Consider the following 21,290-nt stretch of genomic DNA (forward strand, 5'->3'; position numbering starts at 1 on the left):
GAATATATAGTTCCATATAATCTTTATTTTGAGATCCTGAAAATGTCTTTTTATTTATTGTCTGTTTATGTGCAATTAATTAGATGAAGTAGTCAAGAATAGAGAATTTACTCTATTTATATTTCCTAGTAATGGCTTTGGATTTTAGTGTTTTCTTTAACCCACTGTATGTTTGAGTGATAATTAAAAATGGCCACAGAAATCATTGATTTAGAGTTCCATGAAACTTGCAACTGAAAAAAAACTCAGTTCTGATCTTATTCTTGTGAGTTGGTCTTACTCATGTTGAACAATGCCTTACTCTTTAATTAAAATTATCAGTTATAATATACCAGCTCTGGGCATGAGCTGAATATATTTTGACATTTAAAAGATGGAAGACAGCTCAATGTGCATAAGACAGAATTTGTTCCAAAGATCAAGTTGTAGATGGGTGAATTAGACAAGGCAGCAGCTGCCTGAAACCTGGGAAAATATTTATGCAGAGATCCTCCAACTTCAACAGCAGCCATTGCTGGTGTTTGGGGTGCAGGCTGTGATGCCAGCCCCGTTAGGCAGAGCTCTGCTGTGTGCCCTTGTGCACCTAGATGAACATCTCTGGGTTTTGTACGTGAGCTGCACGTGCAAGGCAAAGCCCAGAGTCAGTGCATGCATACCTCTGATCTCCTCTGGATGTGACAGCATTTACATTGATGTTTGCAAATGCTTGGGCATGAAACTTCAGGAAATGTTACACACCTGTTCATTCATAGGATGTGTCTACAGTGGCATTAGTCAGTATTTGTTTGTAGTCTAAGATTGATTTAAAAAATAAAGTCCCAGCCCACCAAATGACAGGGGTTTGAAGAGGCACTGTGGAGCTGGTGTGTACATTGTATTTCTCCTTTCTTGGAAAGAGTGTAAGTGGAAATTATAAGGTGTGTTTCCATGACTGTTGTGAATGAAAGCATACCAACTGCATTTCTGTTCTTTCCCTAATTAACATACAGTGATGATTATCTTGCTGATTACATATTGGTGACCTGATCAAACAAACTGGTTTAACATCTAGAAACAGACCTAAATGTCATGTATACATGCCAATTGGATTACAGGTAAATTGCTTTTGCTGTATTTTGTAACACACATTGTAAAAGTCAATAACAAAGAGCTAGTCATTCATCAGGAAATTGACATTCACTGAAACTGTTGACTGAAGTTTAAATTTTTTTCTCAAAATTTAAAATAATTGAAAAATTTATTAGGCTTCTAACTGCATTTAAAATGATGCAAAATATGGTATTTATACATTTTTATATGTGGTAAAAATTTATGTTTCCCTAAATAGCACATTTGTTTTTCATTGTGTTTTTCCCTCCTAGTTTATTTATCTAGGTGTTACTAGGAGTACACACCTGTACATGGCTCTACTGACAATGTCACAAATTAATAATAAAATGAAATTTGAACAGTGTTTCTGACAATGAGTGCAAACCCCTTGTGCTTTCATTTCATGAACCTGGGCACACATGAGGTGCCTGGAGTGCCCATGTTCAGCTGCAGTGCACTGCTCCAGCGTGTGCTCGTGCTTTGTTCTCTGCTCCGTACAGTTCCATAGCCACTCTCCATTCCCTCTGCATATGCAGTTGCTGGATTTTTTCCCAGCATGGCTGGAAGGTGCAATTAACAGTAATGGATACTTTGATAGTGAGAATCTTTATTTCTTCAGCCATAATAATAGCCCCTTATTTTAGGAGCTATATTGTTGAATGACAGCTACTGTTGGCGAGTATGTGTCTACAAAAGTGGGTTCATTTGGTCAGATTCTCAGCTGGCACAGCGAGTCATATTTCCATGAAAGACAGTAAGCTATATTAATTTATGGAATCCCAGCTGGGAATCTCAATCAATTTCAATAAAAAGTAACCATCATATTCCTCTGAAGCAAGAATTACACAACCTAGCCTAAAGTGAATTTTGCTGTTTTAATAAATGTAGGTAGTCACTGGTTCGTAATAAATTACATAAAATTAGAGGGTAGTCAATATTTGATTTCTTTAAAAATTTTTTCCTTCCTTTTCATTGAACACAACAGAATCATTTATGTATTGTATCTCAGCATGATAGATTATATAGGAATAGTGTATTTAATACTGTAAAACTATAATATAAATACAAATCACATTTTTTTTCATTAGCTAGCTTGCTTTCATTTTGAAGAAATACTCAGTCAATTATAAATGAGGCTGTGCTTTCATTGGAGAGTGAAATACATAATTTTTTTCAAGCCTCAACCATGTATAATGAAATCTCTCTTTTGAAATCCAGTCTTAAGATGGATTTTGAAACATACTGACATTTAATGAAATCTTAGTTAAATTAAAATATGACCAGTTATTTCAAATCTCTGTTTAAATCTAGGGCAAAATTCTACATCCTGCACAAGAGAAGTCTCTAGCAAATAATTACTATTAACCGATGATTTTGAAATGTGGGTATATAAGAAAGATTTTAATTTTTGAGCATATTCTAATTGGTAACCTTGGTATTATGTGTTAAAATCTGTCTGGTGCTGTCTCTTTGAGAGGATCTGTAGCATTAGTATCTCTGGGTAACTAGAAGAAAAGTCAAAGACCTCAGGCTACCCTTTCACATTCAATCTCATGCCCTGTTTCTGTAACTAGTTAATGTTTTCGTAGCCCTGGGCTGGTAGTTTACCAGGACATTTGTTTGGCCTCTGTGAAATGAACAAATAGTCTCTTGAGTCCTGTCCATTGACTGGGAATCTGTTAAAGAGTCTGGCAAAGGAATGGTCATGGATACCGTCAGGGGCTGGTTGAAGCAAAGTAGAAGAATAAGCTGAAGTTTTTATTGTCAATACCTTTGTAGTATTTCACTGTTCTCAGTACTTTTAATTTGATTAACAAAGCTTGTAAAGGCAACATTTTAAGTACTGTAATTCAGCATCAAAAACAATCACTAACAAACAAGAGAAGGCTCTTCACTGTTTATGTGGTTTTACAAATACAGCTTTGATTTCCACTGTTAAAACTGTCTGTTTAATAGTGGAGCCCAATGAATAATGAAAAACCTCCATGAGCGAGTATTATTAATACATTTTATTAATGACACTTTGCATATTCTGATTTGAAGTCATCGGGAAAAGTCAGTTTCAATTTCAAGTTCCATAAAATGTTATTTGTCCAATTCTAATAAATGCTGGACACAGCTGTGAAAGGAAAAACTAGCTAAAGAACTCCAGTTAAAAGTTCACTAAGGTTTTTTTCACATTGTCCTGTTAGATGGTTTTGCCACAGTGTTCCTGATTCTTTTTTAAGGGCCCCTTGAAGATGCCACTGAGGATGAAGAAGAAGAGTGCCTGTCTGAGGAAAATGATACTATCTCAAAAGAAGACTTTCCATTGGAGGAAAGCTTTTCTGCAGAGTTTGAGCCTGAAAATCTGAGCTGTGAAGAAGTGGAATACTTTTGTAATAAAGGTAATCATTGTAGCCAATCTCTTGAGAGAATACTGGCCAAACTGTGTCCAATTGGTCAAAGAGATTTTTTTGGGTTAAAAAGTACAAAAAGTCCTATTACTACTACCTTAAAAATAGGAAAAGAAGTCACTTGTTAAGTCTGGTAAGGGGTAAATATTTAATGATGTTGAAAGACACTTTTCAGGGACATGAATCATTATTGCCTTAATGTTTTCCTCCAAGTGTTATTTTCTACGTATTTAACTGTGGAGAACAGGCCCCAGAAGTCAATTATTATCAGATCTGAAGCTAGCAATGCAGCATGTCTGCTCATTGCTTCTCTGCCTAGGAAACATTGCTAGGAAAACAGATTGTGTCTGTAGATTCTAGGATTAAAATAGAGCTTATTATTGAATTTATTATGCATGGTAGAAAACTAGTGATTTGTGAAAGGATAACTTTTGAATCTGTAGATACCTTTTTGGTGCATTTGTTACTTGCAAATTATTGAAGGATGGGCTATTTTAGCATAAGACACACCAATTCATTCCTACCCGTTCAGTCTGCAAGGTTGTGCTGCTTCCCATTCAGCTGACAGAAAAACACACTGTTTATTTAGAACATTGAATTAACCCTCTTCCTGCCAGATATCCACTTGATTGGTCTATTGTTTGTCTTCTGCAGGTAAGGATGCCTATCAAATAGTTGAAGTTGTGGTGGTGGTGTTCTTCTGTTAGTCCACAAATCCCTTGGGCATTTGAATATTGATGGTTTCTCTGTCTTTCTGTTCTTTGCCAGATACTAACATACATTTTCTCATGATAACTTGATATTCTTCTGGTTTTGTATTATTTTCATCTGTCTTGGACAAAGTTGAATAAATCTGTTTGACGAGTCAAGTTTTCTGACTGCAGAATATTAGTGCTTCGAAGAGAGTCTTCAGTCATCAGTGGGAAAGGCATTACAATGTATTTTCTACATGTACTCTATGTAGCTTACATACTTTTTACAAAATAATTTACATTTTCCGTACAAGTTCTTGATACTTCGTAAGTAGCCCTATGAGATGAAAACAGTCTAATTGATAGTTTGGAGTTCGGCTGCTACAAATCTTACTGTGAGGAGAGACCAGATTATTAATAGATTCTTTACAAACAAAGAATTTAGTACTATTTTACCTACGATGTGAACAAATATTACAATTACTTTGTGTTCACTTGTTCGTGTGCCTCTCAGACACCATTTTCCTTAGCTGGAAAAAGGTACTGCTCCTGTTTAAATAAATATTTAAACCATTATGTGTATAACTGTTATACTGGCGTCTCTTGAGTTCCTCCTATCAGCAGTGGAATACTTTGCTGCACTATCAGTTCATATCATACCAGTTTGATTTTGTTACCTCTCTGTACTTCTTACTGCATTTCCAGGGCCCACCAGTGGAAAATACTATGGTTTTGGGTGAAATCAAGAAAAAAATTGATTTTTTTTTTAATAGACATCAATATTGTAAATTCACATTGAAATCCAATTTAACTTGGATCTTCCCCTTAATAAACACATTTTTCAGGGAAAGCACTGAATCCAGGCCATTGTGTTAAAGAAGATTGTGAATCAAATGAGAATAGATTTAAATCTGAATCTTGATTATCTTGATTATATGTTTTATTAAGGACATCTGGTGATTCTTCAGGATACATACCCTCCGACTTCCCAGCAGTTCGTGTGTTGTAGTTATAAAAGAATCTTAAGCCTCTCTGGTGCAACTGCTGCAGAAGAAAAATTGAAAAGAAAATTTCTAAAGATCAAGGGACATGTAAAGTTTCTAATCTACTTCCATCTGAGGCAGTGTGACAAAAAGTCCTTTGAAGCAGGTTGGGAATATCCCTGGAAAAGGTTGGAATGGGAGACTAGAAAAATTCTGGGTTTTTATTAATGCCTCAACTTCTGTTTAATGTCCTACTTCTTCAGGGTCACATCTTAAGTGTCATTAGCATGAGACCACCTAGGTTTTTCTGAAGATAAACCCTAAAAAGAAAAAACTAATCTGGAAAGCAAATAAATTTCATTTGTGTCCTTGGTTTGTGACTACATTATATAGTAAATATTAAAAATGGGACTAATTCTCCTTGGCTTTTTCATGAATCTGTTAAGAATTCATAGCCTTTTTTTTTCTTTGTAGTGCTTCAGCATTTAAATTAAAAGATGGTGTAAGAAATAAGCTTTTATTTTTTCCTAGAAATATTTTTTAACATCATGAATGAAAATTCCTTATGAAAATGGAAAAGCTTGAAAATTAGATGTGGTCCAAATAGGTTAGAGAACAAATAAATACAATCTAATTTCTGTTTTGGGGGCCTGACTTTTGATTTTTCTTCTACTCTTTGATACTATTGGCAGCCTGTAAATGACAAGTATTTTCAAATAAGGGAAAAATAAGTGTAGATCTGTGTTTTCTCATGCAACAGGTTTCCTTTTCCCAGAAACGTATCAGAACTGGCATGGGAATCCATTATGCTATCTCTGAATTCTGCCCTTGCTAGCATGGACCATTAAAGGTTCTAGAAAGTAAAGGTGTATTCTTGGATAAAAATTTTATCTGTCCTGTCTCCCTATTTCCCTCCCCTGGGGTTTCTCCCCAGCTGACACAGAACAAGAGGACAAATGAGTAGCGGGGCTTCCTGCAAGAATCAAGAGGCATGGGGAGCAAGTGGCACAGCTCTTGGGGAGGAGGTGTTTGTGAGGCTTCATCCATGGTATGTTTTTTATACTTACCCAGCTATGTAAATTCAAGTACCACCTAAAACCAGAGGCTTTTTACTATCCAAACTAGGTACTGAAGGCAAAAATTTACTTAAGTCTCAATTCATTCTGAGGAGTGAGAATAGAGGACTTACAGGTTCACAGCTTGGTAAGTTTGGCTTTTTGACTGAAGAGATTTTCCTGTCAAACTGTGCCTGATGGTATTATAAGCAGAGAGCAGTTCCTTACTGTCTAAATTGCAAACAGGAACCTTTATAAAGCCATACTTGTCATTCCCACCTTATTAATTTGGGTTTGTGAGATAGATTCAGCAGAATAGTTGCCAGAATTAGAAAGTGAAGGCGAAAGCCTCTGCAAAGTGTGAAGCAAATTAATCATATTGATTGAACTACATGTCATTTTACAACTTCTCCGTTTTCAAAATTCTGACTTTCTGCTATTACTTTTCCCTTCTCCTTTTGCTCGTTAATGGGTTTTACAACAAGGAATCTGGAAAATTCCTCCTCTCCCACACTTCTGCAATACCACAAAATTAACTTTGCTACATGTGAATATTTATTCCTATGTGGTCTTCATTTATACTCAAATATGAATAAGTGAACAATGGTTTAAGCATGTAAATATTTAAAGCTGAAATGGAAATTACCAACCTACTCTTTCTCAGGGATTGCTTTAAGATTTCAACTCTGATTTTTTCAACCTTTTGGATGAGGAGCTTCATAATAGATGGCAGTTAAGTTTGATTTGTTTGCAATTTTGACAGTGCAATTAGAAGAAAGGGAATATTTTGGAAGCAAGGTAGTGTTGTTCTACTACAGAGCTGCACTGATCTCTGTCTTTGAAGTAAAACCAAAAAACTTCATAGAAGGTAGCCTTGATGATAGTGTATTACATTTTGTCAGTTTGAAAACAGCCTTTGAAAATCGCTATTTATGTTTAGTTACAGCAAATTGATGTATTGCCAATAAAGAGGGTATCTGATAATGCTGTCCACACAAAGCCTGTATTAGCTAGGGCTTTCCCTTGCTGAATATATATTTTTTAATGTCCGGATAGTTGGAATCTGGAATCAGAGTCTGTATGAGATTAATTCCGATTAAATTCAGATCTAGAAAATTTATTACTTAAATGTCAGTATTTCAACAGTCTAAATAAGGAGAAAGTAGCCTGTCTCCCATGCAGAACAGGGGTAGGCTGGATTTGGAAGCTATGAGATAGAACTTAAAGATTAAATTTTGTCTGCTGTAGGTTGGAATAAGAAAATAAGGTGACACTAACAGAGATGAGAAGAAGTGAGCTGGAGGCATGATAAAGCTAATAATTGCAGAAAGGCAGATAGAAGGAGGGGAAAAACAACAGAAAAATGCAAAGGCCAAGTTGAAGGTGATGGGATGAAAATCAGAGTTGTACATCAAGTTCATTTGTGAGGTGAAATAATTTATGGTTGGTTTTCTAGTCTCTGATTGCTGTCATCCTGCCTAGATACCCTCAGGAAAAAGAAGTGTTCTTGTCTGTTACTTAGAAAGTTTGCTATGCCCATATGGTGGCATCTTCTCCTCTCTGTAAACAGGAAGGAGAATAGGAGCCTTGGTGACTTCATAGTGGTGGAAACTGGCTAAACAAATTACAGTTCCTTGTGACCTTCCTGGCAGGAGTATTCAGTGAGGGTTTAACTTTCAAAGGAAAAGTTATCTTGAGCAATAAAAGAGATCACTTGAGATTAGTAGACTATTAAACAGAAGGAAAGAGGCAAGAGGAGAAAATGGAGGAGGTGTATACTCAAAAGAGAATGCGTTGGACTATTGCCAAAAGAAGGTGGCAAATGAGGGAATGCCCATATCTGAAAATAGGATAGGTTCATTTCTTGCTGCTTGCCAGGACAATAGTGTCAAATTCTCCTGTTCGTTGCTTGTAGTATGGCTTTTGCTCTTGTTCCTCATGTTGTAGACTTTCCATGGTTACTCATCACAAGGCAACACTGGCACCAGCCCTCAGTGGAAGGAGTTTCAGTGGCCTTAAAACTCCTGGGGGCAGATGGGAAAGCAAATGGCTTCTGCTTCCCAATGTTAACTCTGTTTCAGTTGGGGACATAGGGTCATAATGAGGGTACATGAGGTGGGGTGGAGAGTGATTGTTTCAGAATGCAATGATCTAGGATCATTGATCTAGGATCAATTTTAGGATCTACAGCACACACTGCTATATATGTCTGTAGCGGTGTATGTTTGTAACTGGTTGAGTGGTTCCAATTCCTGATACATTTTTTGTCTTTATTTGTGGGAAAAGAGGGAAATGAGAGGAATCCAGTGCAGTCTGAAACTCATATACAATTCTAAGTCAGCAGGAAGGGAACTGGGGGAATATATGGCCTGCATACTGAGTGAATACCTGTTTCTGTATTCTGGTATTCTGCTTGGGCAGGAAGGGATGAGTTCTGAACCTGAACTAAGTTTTCTGCTCATATGCATATACCAATGCTCATGTACATTGTTGCTGGCCTGCTAGACCAGCTTGGGACTGGAATTTTTTATGTTAAACCATGTGACCTCATTGTGCAGCCAGGCTTGAGATTCAGGGAAACAGCTGCAGTGTGATTCTTCATTTAGGAAAGCATATACAAAGTTAAGTTTGTCTGCATACTAATCCTTCCCTTCATACTTCATGTGCAAAGCTGTCATGCTACCATCTATAATACCAGCCAAACTCTTAACACCCTGAAAATGATTTCTGTGTGTCCCTTTTACCTGGAGTATGACTTTGTGTCTGTGTGCATGCCTATGTGCATCTGTGTAAATATTCCTTGCTTCTTTCATGTTACGCATGTAGTAACTAACAATATGCTTGCTATTTTCTGTGTCTGGATCAAACAGTAGATTTATGCTTTTTTTTTTCTTTAGTCTTTGCCCATTTTTTTAACCTGAAACATTTTAATCAATCTTTTTTTTTTTCCTTTTCAATAATGGATTTCATGAAAAATTTCTACCACTTTTGCTATAGCAAGTGGAAGTAGGATCAGCACAAGCCTGCTATACCATAATCACTTTGAGCTCAATAAGGAGATCTTTACAGGCAACTTTGTTCTTATTTCTTAACGGGATTAAGAAGCTCAGCTCTTTAAATTCTTGCATATAACACTGACATTTCGAGGGTGTGTTTGGACCAAGGAGTTCAAAGAGAAGGAATAAAAAAGAAAAGCCAATATGACTTTGTTTCTTACCTTGCTGCAGGAGCTGTTTGTGCAAATCGCCTATAAGCTTATTGACCTGAATCTTTGACTCCTTGTTTTCTCTGGATTTGGCTGGAGTGTAGACACTGATAGAGCACTGATAGAGGTGATTGCACAGCCCTCGGCTTTGCTTGGCACCAGACACCCCTCCCTCCCTGAGCCTGACATTATCTTTCCCTGGCAATACTTCTGTTCTGCTGGAGCTCATATCCCTTTAAATTTTTCAAATTTATTTTAATTCGTTGCATTTTATTTATGTAGGCTTTCTGACTAAATGAAGGATACATTCATTCTTTTTGGTAATCAGAGACAGAAGAGGGCATATATCTATTTTCATCTCCTGGGATAACTAGAATATGTGTAAGAATTCACAGCACCACTCCTTCCAAAAACTTAATAGTTAACTCTTACTGACTTGTCTGCATGTTTGTGACACTGTTAGATTCCACAGGAGGTTGTAGTGAGGTGGGATTCAGTCTCTTCTGCCATTCCTGCAGTGAGAGGACAAGAGAAAATGGCCTTGAGACAGGGGAGATTCAGATTAGATACTAGAAAAACATTTTTCACCGTTAGGCATCAGGGTGGTGAGGCACTGGAATAAGTTGCCCGAGGAGATTGCGGAATCACCATCCCTGGAGGTGTTTAAGACTTGTCTGGATCTGGCTCTGGGTGATGTGGTTTAATGGTTCAGGGATTACAGCTGCAGTGCTGGGCCAACAGTTGGACCTGATGACCTTAAAGTTTCTTTCCAGCCCTGACAATTCTGATTATAATCTTCCATACTTTTTTGTCAGATGCTGAATATAGACAAAGAAAGGAAGGGGCTTCTCTGACAATAGCCTTTGAACAATGCTAAATCAGAATTAGATTGGATCCTAGCAGGATGAAAGGAGATCTTTTCCATCTGAACATCAGCATTTGCCTTGTGCTTTTCCTCTTATGGTTTCTCATTCTTTCCTGCTGCTGGAGCTCAGAGGACCACCTGTTTTCTTGCTAGAAGGGAAGAGAGATATCTGAAAAGGTTAGAGTGATTTTTTCTTCCACCATTCACTAGAAAGTGTGTAAAGGCTTCCAAAATAAAAAGTACAAGATTATCTATTCTGTACTACTTTTTATTTCCTGCTAGCCCATGTTAAATCCTCTCAGGTCATATTTTCAATCCAGCTGAAATGTATGTAGGCATTAACATCAGTTTTAGTGGGATAAAAATTTAACCTAAGTTGAACAAGCAAACCCTTCTTCTAATCAAGACATTAAATAATTTGTCATCAAACAGAAAATTATATCTCAAAAAGAAACTAGAAAGCTATGTTTCAAGAAATAAATGCGTACATATAAATAGAAAACATTATTTTAACTGTACAGAATTAAAAAGTGAGAGAAACACTTAAACAGCTTACTCAACTTTAAGCAGTTTATCAAAGCAACTCCAGCCTTTCCAGTCAGCACATTTTGGTTTTCTTAAGAACAATGAAATTCTGAATTCTATCACAGCTAGGGATAGAATTCACGAAGGGATTATTTGGTTACAACAAGTAGTGTAATGTCCTCTTTCTAGAAAGTCACAAAACTTGAACTTGGATTGACTTAAATTTGAGCTCAAATTTGACAGAATATGCATTGCAAATTAATAAACGTAATCTTCTTTAAAACATGAAATGCACAAATGACAAATTTCACATGTTCTTAGTTCATGTGTACTGTACATCTCTTTCTAATTTTATTTGTAAGGAAGGTCCATTTTGTCTCTTTTCTTGTCTGATTTGGTGTCCTTGACACAAAAATTCTGAATACATTTGATGAGCTCTGAGACATTGCTGAAAAAATTCTTGTCAACCCAGGCCCAAAAAGCAGATTTTCTCACAGGTTGTGTACTATATGGATATATTTGCATTAATTTAACTCTGAAAGCATCAATAAAAAAAAATTAATCAAATGCCACATTTGTGACATCATTGTATAAATATTTATAACACAAATATTATTGCTGGATAGATTCTTCTGCCAGATAGAGAAAAAAAGCACATATTTATGACTGCTATGTCTTTTTCTTGTGTTTGACACACAGAAATCTAGACTGGTTTTGAAATCATGTGTAATACATGCGTGTAGAAACACACCCGTAATGACAGGGAATTGGCTGCTTTTGATTGTGAAGCATTTGAAGTATCAATTACTTCAAATAAAAACATCCAGTTGTTTTCAACAAGGTAAATTAAAATTTCACTGTGTAGGAGCAGGTATCTACTGCTACTTTTTATGTAGTGGTGTGTGGAAATCACATGAAAACAGGATTCGTATATAATAATGATTTCAGCTGCAAAGTATAAAACGAGGTTTTCTTGATTGGATGAAGAATTCTTATAGGAGATGGAATATTTCTGCAATAGGGATGGAACAGACTTGTTATATAATTAAATTGAAATATGAACTTGCAGAAAAGCCTTCAAACTTAGAATTTAAAACTTGTTAGAATTTCTCTGAAGTAATCTCTCTGTTCTGCTGCAGGCTGGTTTAGAATCTCATGGATTATTGATTTCCATTGAAATAATTTTTGAAACTTATATTAAGAAACAGTCTTTATTTGTGGTATGTAAATATCTTTTAAAATGTGCTTCTGCTGCTTTTCTAATCAAGTGCTTAGAGGTATGTAGTTTTAACCCCAGGCTGGTACTTGCATATGTCTAATAAAGTTCTTATATATGAAATTTAAATGGGGAAAGATTGAAAAGATGCAAGACTTTTTTCTCTTTTTTTTTTTGTTTTAAACTGGTAAAATCTCTTGACTAGCCAGTATATCTGAATAATGCTCATTTGTAGCACTAGTGTCACTAGAGTTGCTCCCTAAAAATTAGAATATATATATATATATATGCATATATACATATATATATTTAAAACCCATTACTAAAAAGAAAGCATGGAATACAATTTAGAGAACACTTTCACTGTTCTGCAGGAAATACATTTGAATGAGTGATCCTTGTCTTGAAAGGACTTCAAAAGCAAACAGTGGCGATAATGAGAACATATCAAACATGTAGAGAAAGAGGAAGGCCAGACTCAGTCTAGATGAATGTGCTGCACAGCAGTGTCTTATCCCAGGAGAAAAGTGCTGTAGCTGAAATGGCTAGAAATAATTGACACTGCTTTTTAACATGATCACTGTGCTGAAATGTAATGTGTCAAGATGTCATTTTATTAAACTAAGTGGTGATTTTAATAGGAACCAAAATAGTTTCATACCACTATTTAGAGAGCTAGCGGCTTGCACATATGTAGGCACTCGCCAACACATGGTTATTCATAGACTGATCCTAAAAGTTAGGGTAAGAGGCAGTGCATTGTTTCTTAGACTTGCTGGATAAATAATTCTGAGTGCTTAGGGCAAATGGAAACATACAGTTATTCCAAATGAGGTTTATCCCAGGAGAAATTATGATTGTTAATCAGCATGACAGAAAACAATAATTGCTTGCAAAGAAGCAAAGTATTGAGGTGATTAATATAATCTGAAATAAAATGCAGTAGATTAACTTGTTCAAGTGCTGCTTTCTTTCAGGTACGTTACTAAATCAATCATCTGAGGGCCAGATTTTGCTCATACTTTCTGTATTTGTAGAGTAGGGTGTCTTGGTTGATTTTTATGGGCTTCACTGACATTATTTGTGATGTATATCAGATGAATTGATAACAGTCTGCTAGTGATAGAATCAGATCTCTCCCTCTGTCTCTCTGCCTTTGCAGGGCTTGTATAGTAAACCATTTCCATGGCACTGTACCCACTGTCATTCTTTATCTTGTCCTCACATCATTTGGCAAATATGACAAAGTGTGGAAACATGCCTCCCAATTTATTTAATATTTTTATTCTCACAGTTCTACTACCTTTCCAAAATCTTGCATAATCTTTGTGCATTATTTTGTACTCAGAATGTTTTATATCAGCTGAAACCTGTATTGCCATTACAATTAAATATATACATAGAATACTTTAGAAAGAGATAATCCACAAGGAGGTTAGTTAAAGCCTGTTAGATGTCATTGGTAGTCTTAAGAATAGTGTGTGCTGCTAAAAAGTAAGTTACATTGAATGAATAAAGTATTTGTATTTTAAGTAGTATATGGTTTATTTCAAAGTTACTCGGTATGGCTTCTGAAGAGAGATTCCTGGCAACAATTCTCAGCTTACAACGTGTTTCTCAGGATTCAAGAGCAGGATTATCAGTGTGTGTAAACTCTGGTGCTGGTTGCAGGCATTGAGATAAAGTGAATAACAAAGGACATTTTTTGATTGCTGATCTATAGTTTCTGAAGCTCTGGCATCTAGTTCATATTTATTGTCTCAGAATCCTTTGGTTGGATCTCGAGTTACTGCTGCTGTAGGCTGTGGCAGAAAGGAGAGGGCTCCCTTCTCCTTCACAGCCAGTTACACTGGTTTGTCACCACACATAAGGTTGTGACCTTGCCAAGTGAAAGTCTACAGTGGGTGACTCCCCAAGTCTTTGCATTGCAACTGTTTTCTTTTTGGCAATACAGAGTGCTACAGGCTTTGCAACAATTTATTTCTGAATTGATTTATTATAATTGAGAAGTGATTCACTCTGAACAGCTGTGTGAGGATGTTAACAATTTAAGTTTACATTTATGCTGCCAGGAAGAAGGAAAACAAACTGAATTTCAAACTTTTAATTTTCTCTCACTCTAATAGAAGCTGCTGTGTGCTTTTTGTGACTGGTACAGTCCTTCACCCAAAGCTATTTTGTCTGATGATAAAACCATGAGTGGATGAAGCTTGCACATTTTTCATCTCTTTTATGACCTTATCTTTTGTGAGCGGCTTCTGTGAAGGTATCCTAACTATAGGAAGCACCTGGTAAACATACATGATATCTATGCCGTGATAAGCAGTTGTGAACGAGAAAGTAGATCTGTCAGTTCTGAACTGTTCATTGTTAAAAATACTTTGTTGATTTAGCTGATTGCAAAATACATTATAGAGTGCCTAACAGCTGCTATAACATTCCTAGTCAAGAAAGTTCAATAGTTATATTGTACGAGACTTTCTGTAAGAGCCTAATACTGATAGGAACAACATGGATTAAAACAGCAGGGTTGAGAAGAACTGCTAACCCATGTGCTTCTTTAAAATACCACAACTACTTGTGGTACAAGCTGATTAAGTACAAATTGGGAAGTCTTTAATTTGTTAAAAAGATTAAAGTGAAATTACTTGTTAATATTCAAGTCTCTCTTTTCCTACTTGTCAGTGTTGTCAGAGATGTTGGAGTTCTCTCTCATGCTTCTGGTAATATGTCTCTTTTACAATCTTCAGATTTTCTGACCAACTTTTCCTCCTTGAATTACAGTGAATTATGTATTGGATAAACATTAGGCTATTTAAACCACATTAAAAAAAAACTTGAACTATTTTTGAAGAGGACCAGAAACAGTCAATGCTGGTAAGAAATCATAAGGTTAAGATGAAAATTCTATCCACATTACAGTATTGAAGTTGTTTGAATAAGACTTTTTTTCCCTCTTAGTTAAGCAGTATTTTGTGTATTCAGCATTTCAGCATAAGTCGGAGATTTATTCCACCCAACTTCAGCTGACTAAAGATAGGTTCCTAGTCTAAGCTGTGTGTTTAAGAGGATGATTCATTTCAGCTCTCTCAGACACCAAGAGGGGTCTCATATCTCAAGGCATCCTAGAATAGGATGAATCACACAGGAGGTTTCTTTCTTCCCTGCCTATAGGAGTGTCTGCATAAGTTGTCTGGACTAGCTTAACTTCCAGGCATCTAAGTTTAGAGGTGATGAGTTCTGCCAAAAGTGTAACTTTAATACCAAACATAGAGAAGTAGTGAAAATTCTAGTAGGTTTACTTGACTCATGAGTGAACATAATTTAGGGTATTTTATGTGCTTGCTCATAAGAATATTGTTCATGCAATGATCATTTAAAGGACAGAATTCACTTACCAGGCTTAGTTGCTAGAAGGAAAAACTTAAGCACAAGCAGGTTTTGCTTTGTTTTAGAGTACTTACCATTGCTTTTATGCCACTCTTTGATGTGGATGGGAAAAAATATTTCTCCTTTGACTTAAACACAAAATGTAATTGAGCAGCAAAGTGAAGAAAAAAGCATGAGAAAACCCAAAATAATGGGATTAGAAAGGAATCAACAGGTTAGTAGCAAATGGGTAGTGTATATCTGGGCAAAAAGCACTTGATTGGATTTGGAAGAAAGAAATAATTAATGCCCTGGTTCCCACTGAATGTCTACACCAGTAAATTGAAGAAAAATATAATCAGTTCTAAAACAAATATAAAAAAATAGTCTTATTGAGACTGACAAGTAGTCAGTGACTGAACAGAAAGAGTAAGAAATGGAAAGAAAATAAATTCTGAAAGAAAAGAAACTCCTTTGTGCTAAACAAATGTTAGCTGCTAAAATAGCTTTAAGTATGGTAAAAGAAAAGAAAAGAAGCTTGAGAGATGTTTTGTTATCAGCTCTTTTGCTAAGACTCCTTTTGGCTTTTTTAAGTTGCAATGTCTCCAGCACCAAATGGATTGTCTTGGCTGCCCATTTCTGTCTGACCTTGATGCTCAGCTGAGCCTGGGATAGACTTCAGTCCCTGGTGGATTCGGAAGTTGACAGTAATGTACCATTTGTTGGTTTCAAAAGCAGATTGGAGTAGTGTGGGGGAATGGGAGAAATCAGCGTGTTGATATTTCAGGTGTGTAATGCATGTACTTGGCAGTTTGGAATAATAGAAAACATCAATGAAAATAATTAAGAATACTTCTAGATGCAAAGCAGAGTTTTCCCTAATGTAAATGCTACACATTTTATCTCCTCTATTTGCACAAGACGTGCATTAATTCATGAAAACTTGACTACAAAAACCATGTAACACTATACTTCATGAAACACTGAAAAGGCACGTTAATGGAAGGTTAAGTCATCTGCTATCACACATTTTCGGATCTTTCATCATCTCCCAAATACTTAATTACTGTGTATAATAGTTTGTGTACCCTAGCTGTAGTTCTGTCCTTTTGCTTTTCAGCCCAATCTTTTCACATAACTTTGTCATCTTTTAGTCATATTAGTTTAATTTGTTTGATATTCTGGTTGGTTGCACTGATTGGCAGATTGCTGCTGAAATTTGCAGGCTAAAACCATGTTGGCATATAGTATAACCAGGAAAACCATAATATTTTGGAGGTTAAGTTATTCAATTATCTGTGCTTCTTTTCTGTCTAAAAGAATTCTTATTTCTAAAGTTGCTGTTGTTCAGATTTAGTACATAAACTCTATTATTTAGTGAAGAAAAACATTCGCATTCTACACAAAAAACATTCTGAGAGTGTTCTATGGTGGTTATACATCTTGAGTTATAAAACAAGAATTGCCCTTGCTGTGAAGTGCTTTACAACATTTTTGAGAAAACTGGAGTTGATCTTGCCAGGTCTGAACTTTAGAAAAATTTCCTTGGTGTTTCTCCAGTAAAAGACAATTTGTTGCAGCTTTAAGTAGCTATGAAGATAGAAATACAAAGGTGAAAATACCCAATGGGTTCATCAGTTCACCCAAAGAAAGTGAAAGTCTGATTACTACAAAGTAACAATACAAACGCTAATTCAAAATAGGCTAGTTGCTTTAAAACAAATGCTAAATATGCTAAGCAGAAACTTGATAGTTTTTTCAGCACATGAGTATTGAGGACTGTCTTCTGAAAGGTAACTTCAGATTGAACTGAAGCTTGTGAACTTCAAATGCCTGGATACAGTTACACAGTCAATTAAACACCAGAATTATACTAGGTATTTGTGTTCAAGTTTTATTTAACACACTACAAGTACCTATGAACATCCTGGACTATGTTTTTAGTACCACAAGTACAATGTTTTGTAATCAAGCTCTGGAGTGATTATTGTGTTGGTGTGAGTAGTAGTTTATCAGGCTCTTATATTTCGTATTTGAAAAACAGTGTTTTATGAATGCAAGGAAGAATGTGTTATTACAAGACATTACATGTGCACATGAAGTTAATACTTTATAGTGTTTGTATATAATCATGTACTTGAAAACTCTGGGTCACAATCTTATCTGGTGTAAATATAGCTCCAGTGATAATGTATGTGGATCTGGCATGGTTTGTTGTAATCACATTTCTTTACCTATGTTGCTAATTAAAGCTTTTGTTATCGTGAGTGGGGAAAAAATTACAAGTTACTGCTTAATTGTGGTGCTTTTTGCTCCTTCTTGGTCTCCTCTTGTTAAATCAACAGTCTGATTTTTCAGATTCTAAAAGACACAGTATTTGTTTTTCTAGTGCCTTCACTTCTATAGGGGAGACAATTTTCTAAAAGTTTCCTTCAAGTTTCTTAAAAAAAAATTAAACCATAATTAGTCCTATTTGACTGATTTAGTTAATTGTGTAGATTTAATTTTTTTCCCCATTCTTAATGTGTGTCTATGTATGAGTTTCTTGGATTGGTTAGTATTAAAAAAAATAATCTACAAATGAGTAAAATCCTGACCTGGAAAAGCCTTTAGAGATGTAACATATTACTGTGGCCAGAGTATTTTGTGTGAATACTTGAAACCCTCATCTTCAATGTAGTTTTCATAGTCATTACTTCAATTTATTTTTGCATGGAGCTTGCCTAGGATATTTGTTTACCTGAAATAACTGCACTTTCAACAAGCAGTTCTTAAAATAAAAATTAAATTTTCATTTCTAAAAGTTTAACCTTATCATAATTTTCTGCATGTCCTGTATATGACGTTGTAGTGTGTAGTAACAAAAGGCAGACAGACATTTTCAGATACTCCTGGATGCTGAAAATTCAGAATTTCATCAGAAATGTAGCATTTCTTTAAATAAAGCTTGATAGGGAGAAAATTACTTTAGGGACCTTCTGGTATATTATGACTTTAAGGGCAAATTCCTTAAATGCTGAAATACCATGGCTTAGCTTTCCACTAGTTGTGTGAAAAATCAGAATGTTTTGTGGACCATAATTTTGTTCTGAGTATCATTTATCTACAGTGTGTAAGAAACATTTTGGTGTCAATTCAAGAAAACTCATAACTGAAAGTGTGTGTTCATGGGGGTAAGAAGCTGATTTCTTTCTCTCCTTTGTGCATAAAAACTCGGTGACTTTATGTGCTTTGGTTTACAGAATTGGGTGCAAGTTGCGATTCTGTTTTTTAAGCATATGGAGTAAACGCTGTTTTCCAAAATTTTCTCTCCATGGAACTGGAAGTATTGGATACTCAGGGCTTCTTTGAGTCGGTGGGAACTCATGACTGTTTACACATCTAATATTTTTGTTTTCATTTTCTCTCTGCTTGTAGAAATGCATATGCTTTCACTTAGGCATGTAAGCAGTTGTTTGAATATTATAGGAGCTCTGCTTAAAAGTCACTATTGAAATATGTCATTACTGTATTTTTTTGATTTTTTTTCAGGCAATGAAGAAGGCATCCAGGAGGCAGCAGAATCTGATGGCGATGCAAGGTCAGAGAAACCAGGGCAGCTTGCTGTGGAGACTGAAGATTGGGATGGGCCAGGTAGGGAAAAACAACTGCAAGCCAAGAGAAGTTTCTTGAACTAGAATCCAGTATTTGTTAATTTCATTATTTTTGTGGATTGTCATGCTTTGCATTTATTTTTAATGGACTACCTCTTTTATGATCCCTTGGGTTCCAGGATATTGTCAGGTAAGTACTAAGATGAAGTTCTTGAGTAAAAATGGCTTTGGTTATACCATTTTGTAAATTGTTCAACATAAAATGCCTTATATGTGTGCTTGATGTAAAGGAAAATGTTCTTGATGCTTAGAATTTTAGGATTAAATTTTATCAGTAAGTTCTTTCTTCCATGGTTGAATTAAGGGAGAAGCTTTTCTGCTTTGTTTTCTGAGGCCAGAAGAACACCCAGCCTGTGTCTCGTCTCAAGCTTTGTGCCAGCATTTAGCAACATGTTTAGCTTAACAAATTGGTCTATTATTTCAAGGACTTTTTTCACTTGTTTGAGCCTGACAGAAATCATTTAGCAAATCTGGTCATTGGTTTCAGTGGAAAGAGAAATTCAGACTGCAGTCAATGAAGTGTTAGAACTTCACATTAAAACAGCAATTCAAGGTAACATTTTCTACTGTGTAAGTGAAGATGGTACAAGCATATCATTGCTCAGATGCACTGGTAATATGGTAATACTTTCAAGTATCTGTTCAACATAAATATGTAAAACCTCTGTCGTACTGTAAAAGTACCTAAGGCAAAGGGGTAAATTGTATTTCTCAATTAGGCAATTCTGCAGTTGAATGCAGTGTTTTCATGGGCATGGACTTGGGAATAGGCCTTAAAAATCCATTATATTGACCATAATTTAATAAAACTGTTGCAAAACGTGCATCTGAAGCCAAACATGCTTGAGCAATAGCTGTATCTCTTATGGAAATTTTTCCACAAAAGGATGAGCACATCAGAAGAGAGTTCCATAATCATTCTATCAATAATTTATAATGCAATAATAATATTTCATTACAAAAATTCCTATATTTCAATCACATTATCATCCTTGCTTGATTTTTCAAATTATTGTATGCTCTTCATGAAGAGAAGAACAAAATTAATGGCAATTTTCTGAAACCAGTAGCTGGAAAATACAATGCAAACAAAAATGAAGACATGGTATATCTAATTATTATGATATCATTTAAAATGTTTTCTGTGATAATACACAAAGAACTTGATATTCTATATAAAGCACAACGGTGTTATATGAAAACAAGGTTTAGTATTGCACAACTGTACATTTAAAATTACGCAAAATATATATGTGGATATATCAGAATGGCCTTTTCCAACTGCAGAGTAGATGTAAAGGCTGTCGGTACTTACCATATAATCTGTTTTTAATTTCATTATAAATAAAGTCTATTTGAAATTTGTAATTTTTTGTTGCATTTTTTAGAGTATTTCAGCATAGATGAACATGCATTTTGTGGGCTGTTACTGCTTTTTATATGTGCTACCTTATTCAGAAGTTTCTGAGATCTTTTAGGACACTGGAGTAAAAGGAGACTTTTTCATTTTGTTGAGAAAAAATTCAGCTAAACAGTAAGATATGTGTACTTCTTGTAATATTTATTGATAGCTTTGGCATGGGATAAGATGGAAATCAAAGCTGAATGTGGGAAAATTCCTTTTGATCTCTGAAAACCGATGACCACCAATATCAGTAGCTATACTTTATTTAAATTTTGGCTCTTTTCAAGGGTATAATACATATGAAAAGGAAATGGATATACCAAATCCCATACTCTCCATCATGCATGAAATGAAGTTGGTTATTTATTGGCATGGAAAAAGAAGCAATCAACAGAAGATCATTTTCAACCATGCAGTACAAAGATAACGTCTTTCAGTTTTCTGGAAGAAACAACAAACCATGAAATATTCTGCTTATTTAGGAACATATTTTAGCTCAGCACAAACAGGGCCATTGAAAACTTTGATTCAACAAATTTACCAACTGTCAGTAGAGGCACAACCTCAAAGTGCAGATGATGATACGTTCTTTGTTCTCTCAGCTGTCTCTGGTGTCCTTACCTTCTCTGGTAGGGAAAGTTCCATCTCTGGGAGGGAGAGCTCTCTCAGAATCCAACAACTGTGTTCTGCATGATACAAGTTGCTGTCAACTGTAATGCGAACTGTGACAACTCAAGAATTTATATAAATAGTAGAGCTGTTCTGTTATTTTAATATTTTATGTCTTTTTTTAGCACTAAGGGAACATATTGTGACTTTCAGAGCCAGTACTTGCCA

At 35.5% G+C, this 21,290-nt stretch overlaps 1 protein-coding gene across 6 annotated transcripts in view; it reads left to right on the forward strand.

The window, feature by feature from the left end:
* Window positions 1–21,290, forward strand: part of ZFPM2 (zinc finger protein, FOG family member 2) — a 303,099-nt gene that overhangs the window by 53,734 nt on the left and 228,075 nt on the right. For 3 of the 6 annotated variants that reach the window (XM_085053393.1, XM_085053392.1, XM_085053394.1), the window contains exons 2-3: window positions 3,318–3,476; window positions 18,927–19,028. In XM_085053393.1, coding sequence (XP_084909519.1) covers window positions 3,318–3,476; window positions 18,927–19,028 — 261 coding nt within the window. Of the gene's footprint in view, window positions 1–3,317; window positions 3,477–18,926; window positions 19,029–21,290 lie in introns of those variants that run through there. The other 3 variants (XM_085053395.1, XM_085053397.1, XM_085053396.1) reach the window with 2 other exon arrangements.

The sequence above is a fragment of the Lichenostomus cassidix genome, chromosome 2 (assembly GCF_008360975.1).
Source record: "Lichenostomus cassidix isolate B80296 chromosome 2, HeHo_3.0, whole genome shotgun sequence".
NCBI classification, from domain to species: domain Eukaryota; kingdom Metazoa; phylum Chordata; class Aves; order Passeriformes; family Meliphagidae; genus Lichenostomus; species Lichenostomus cassidix.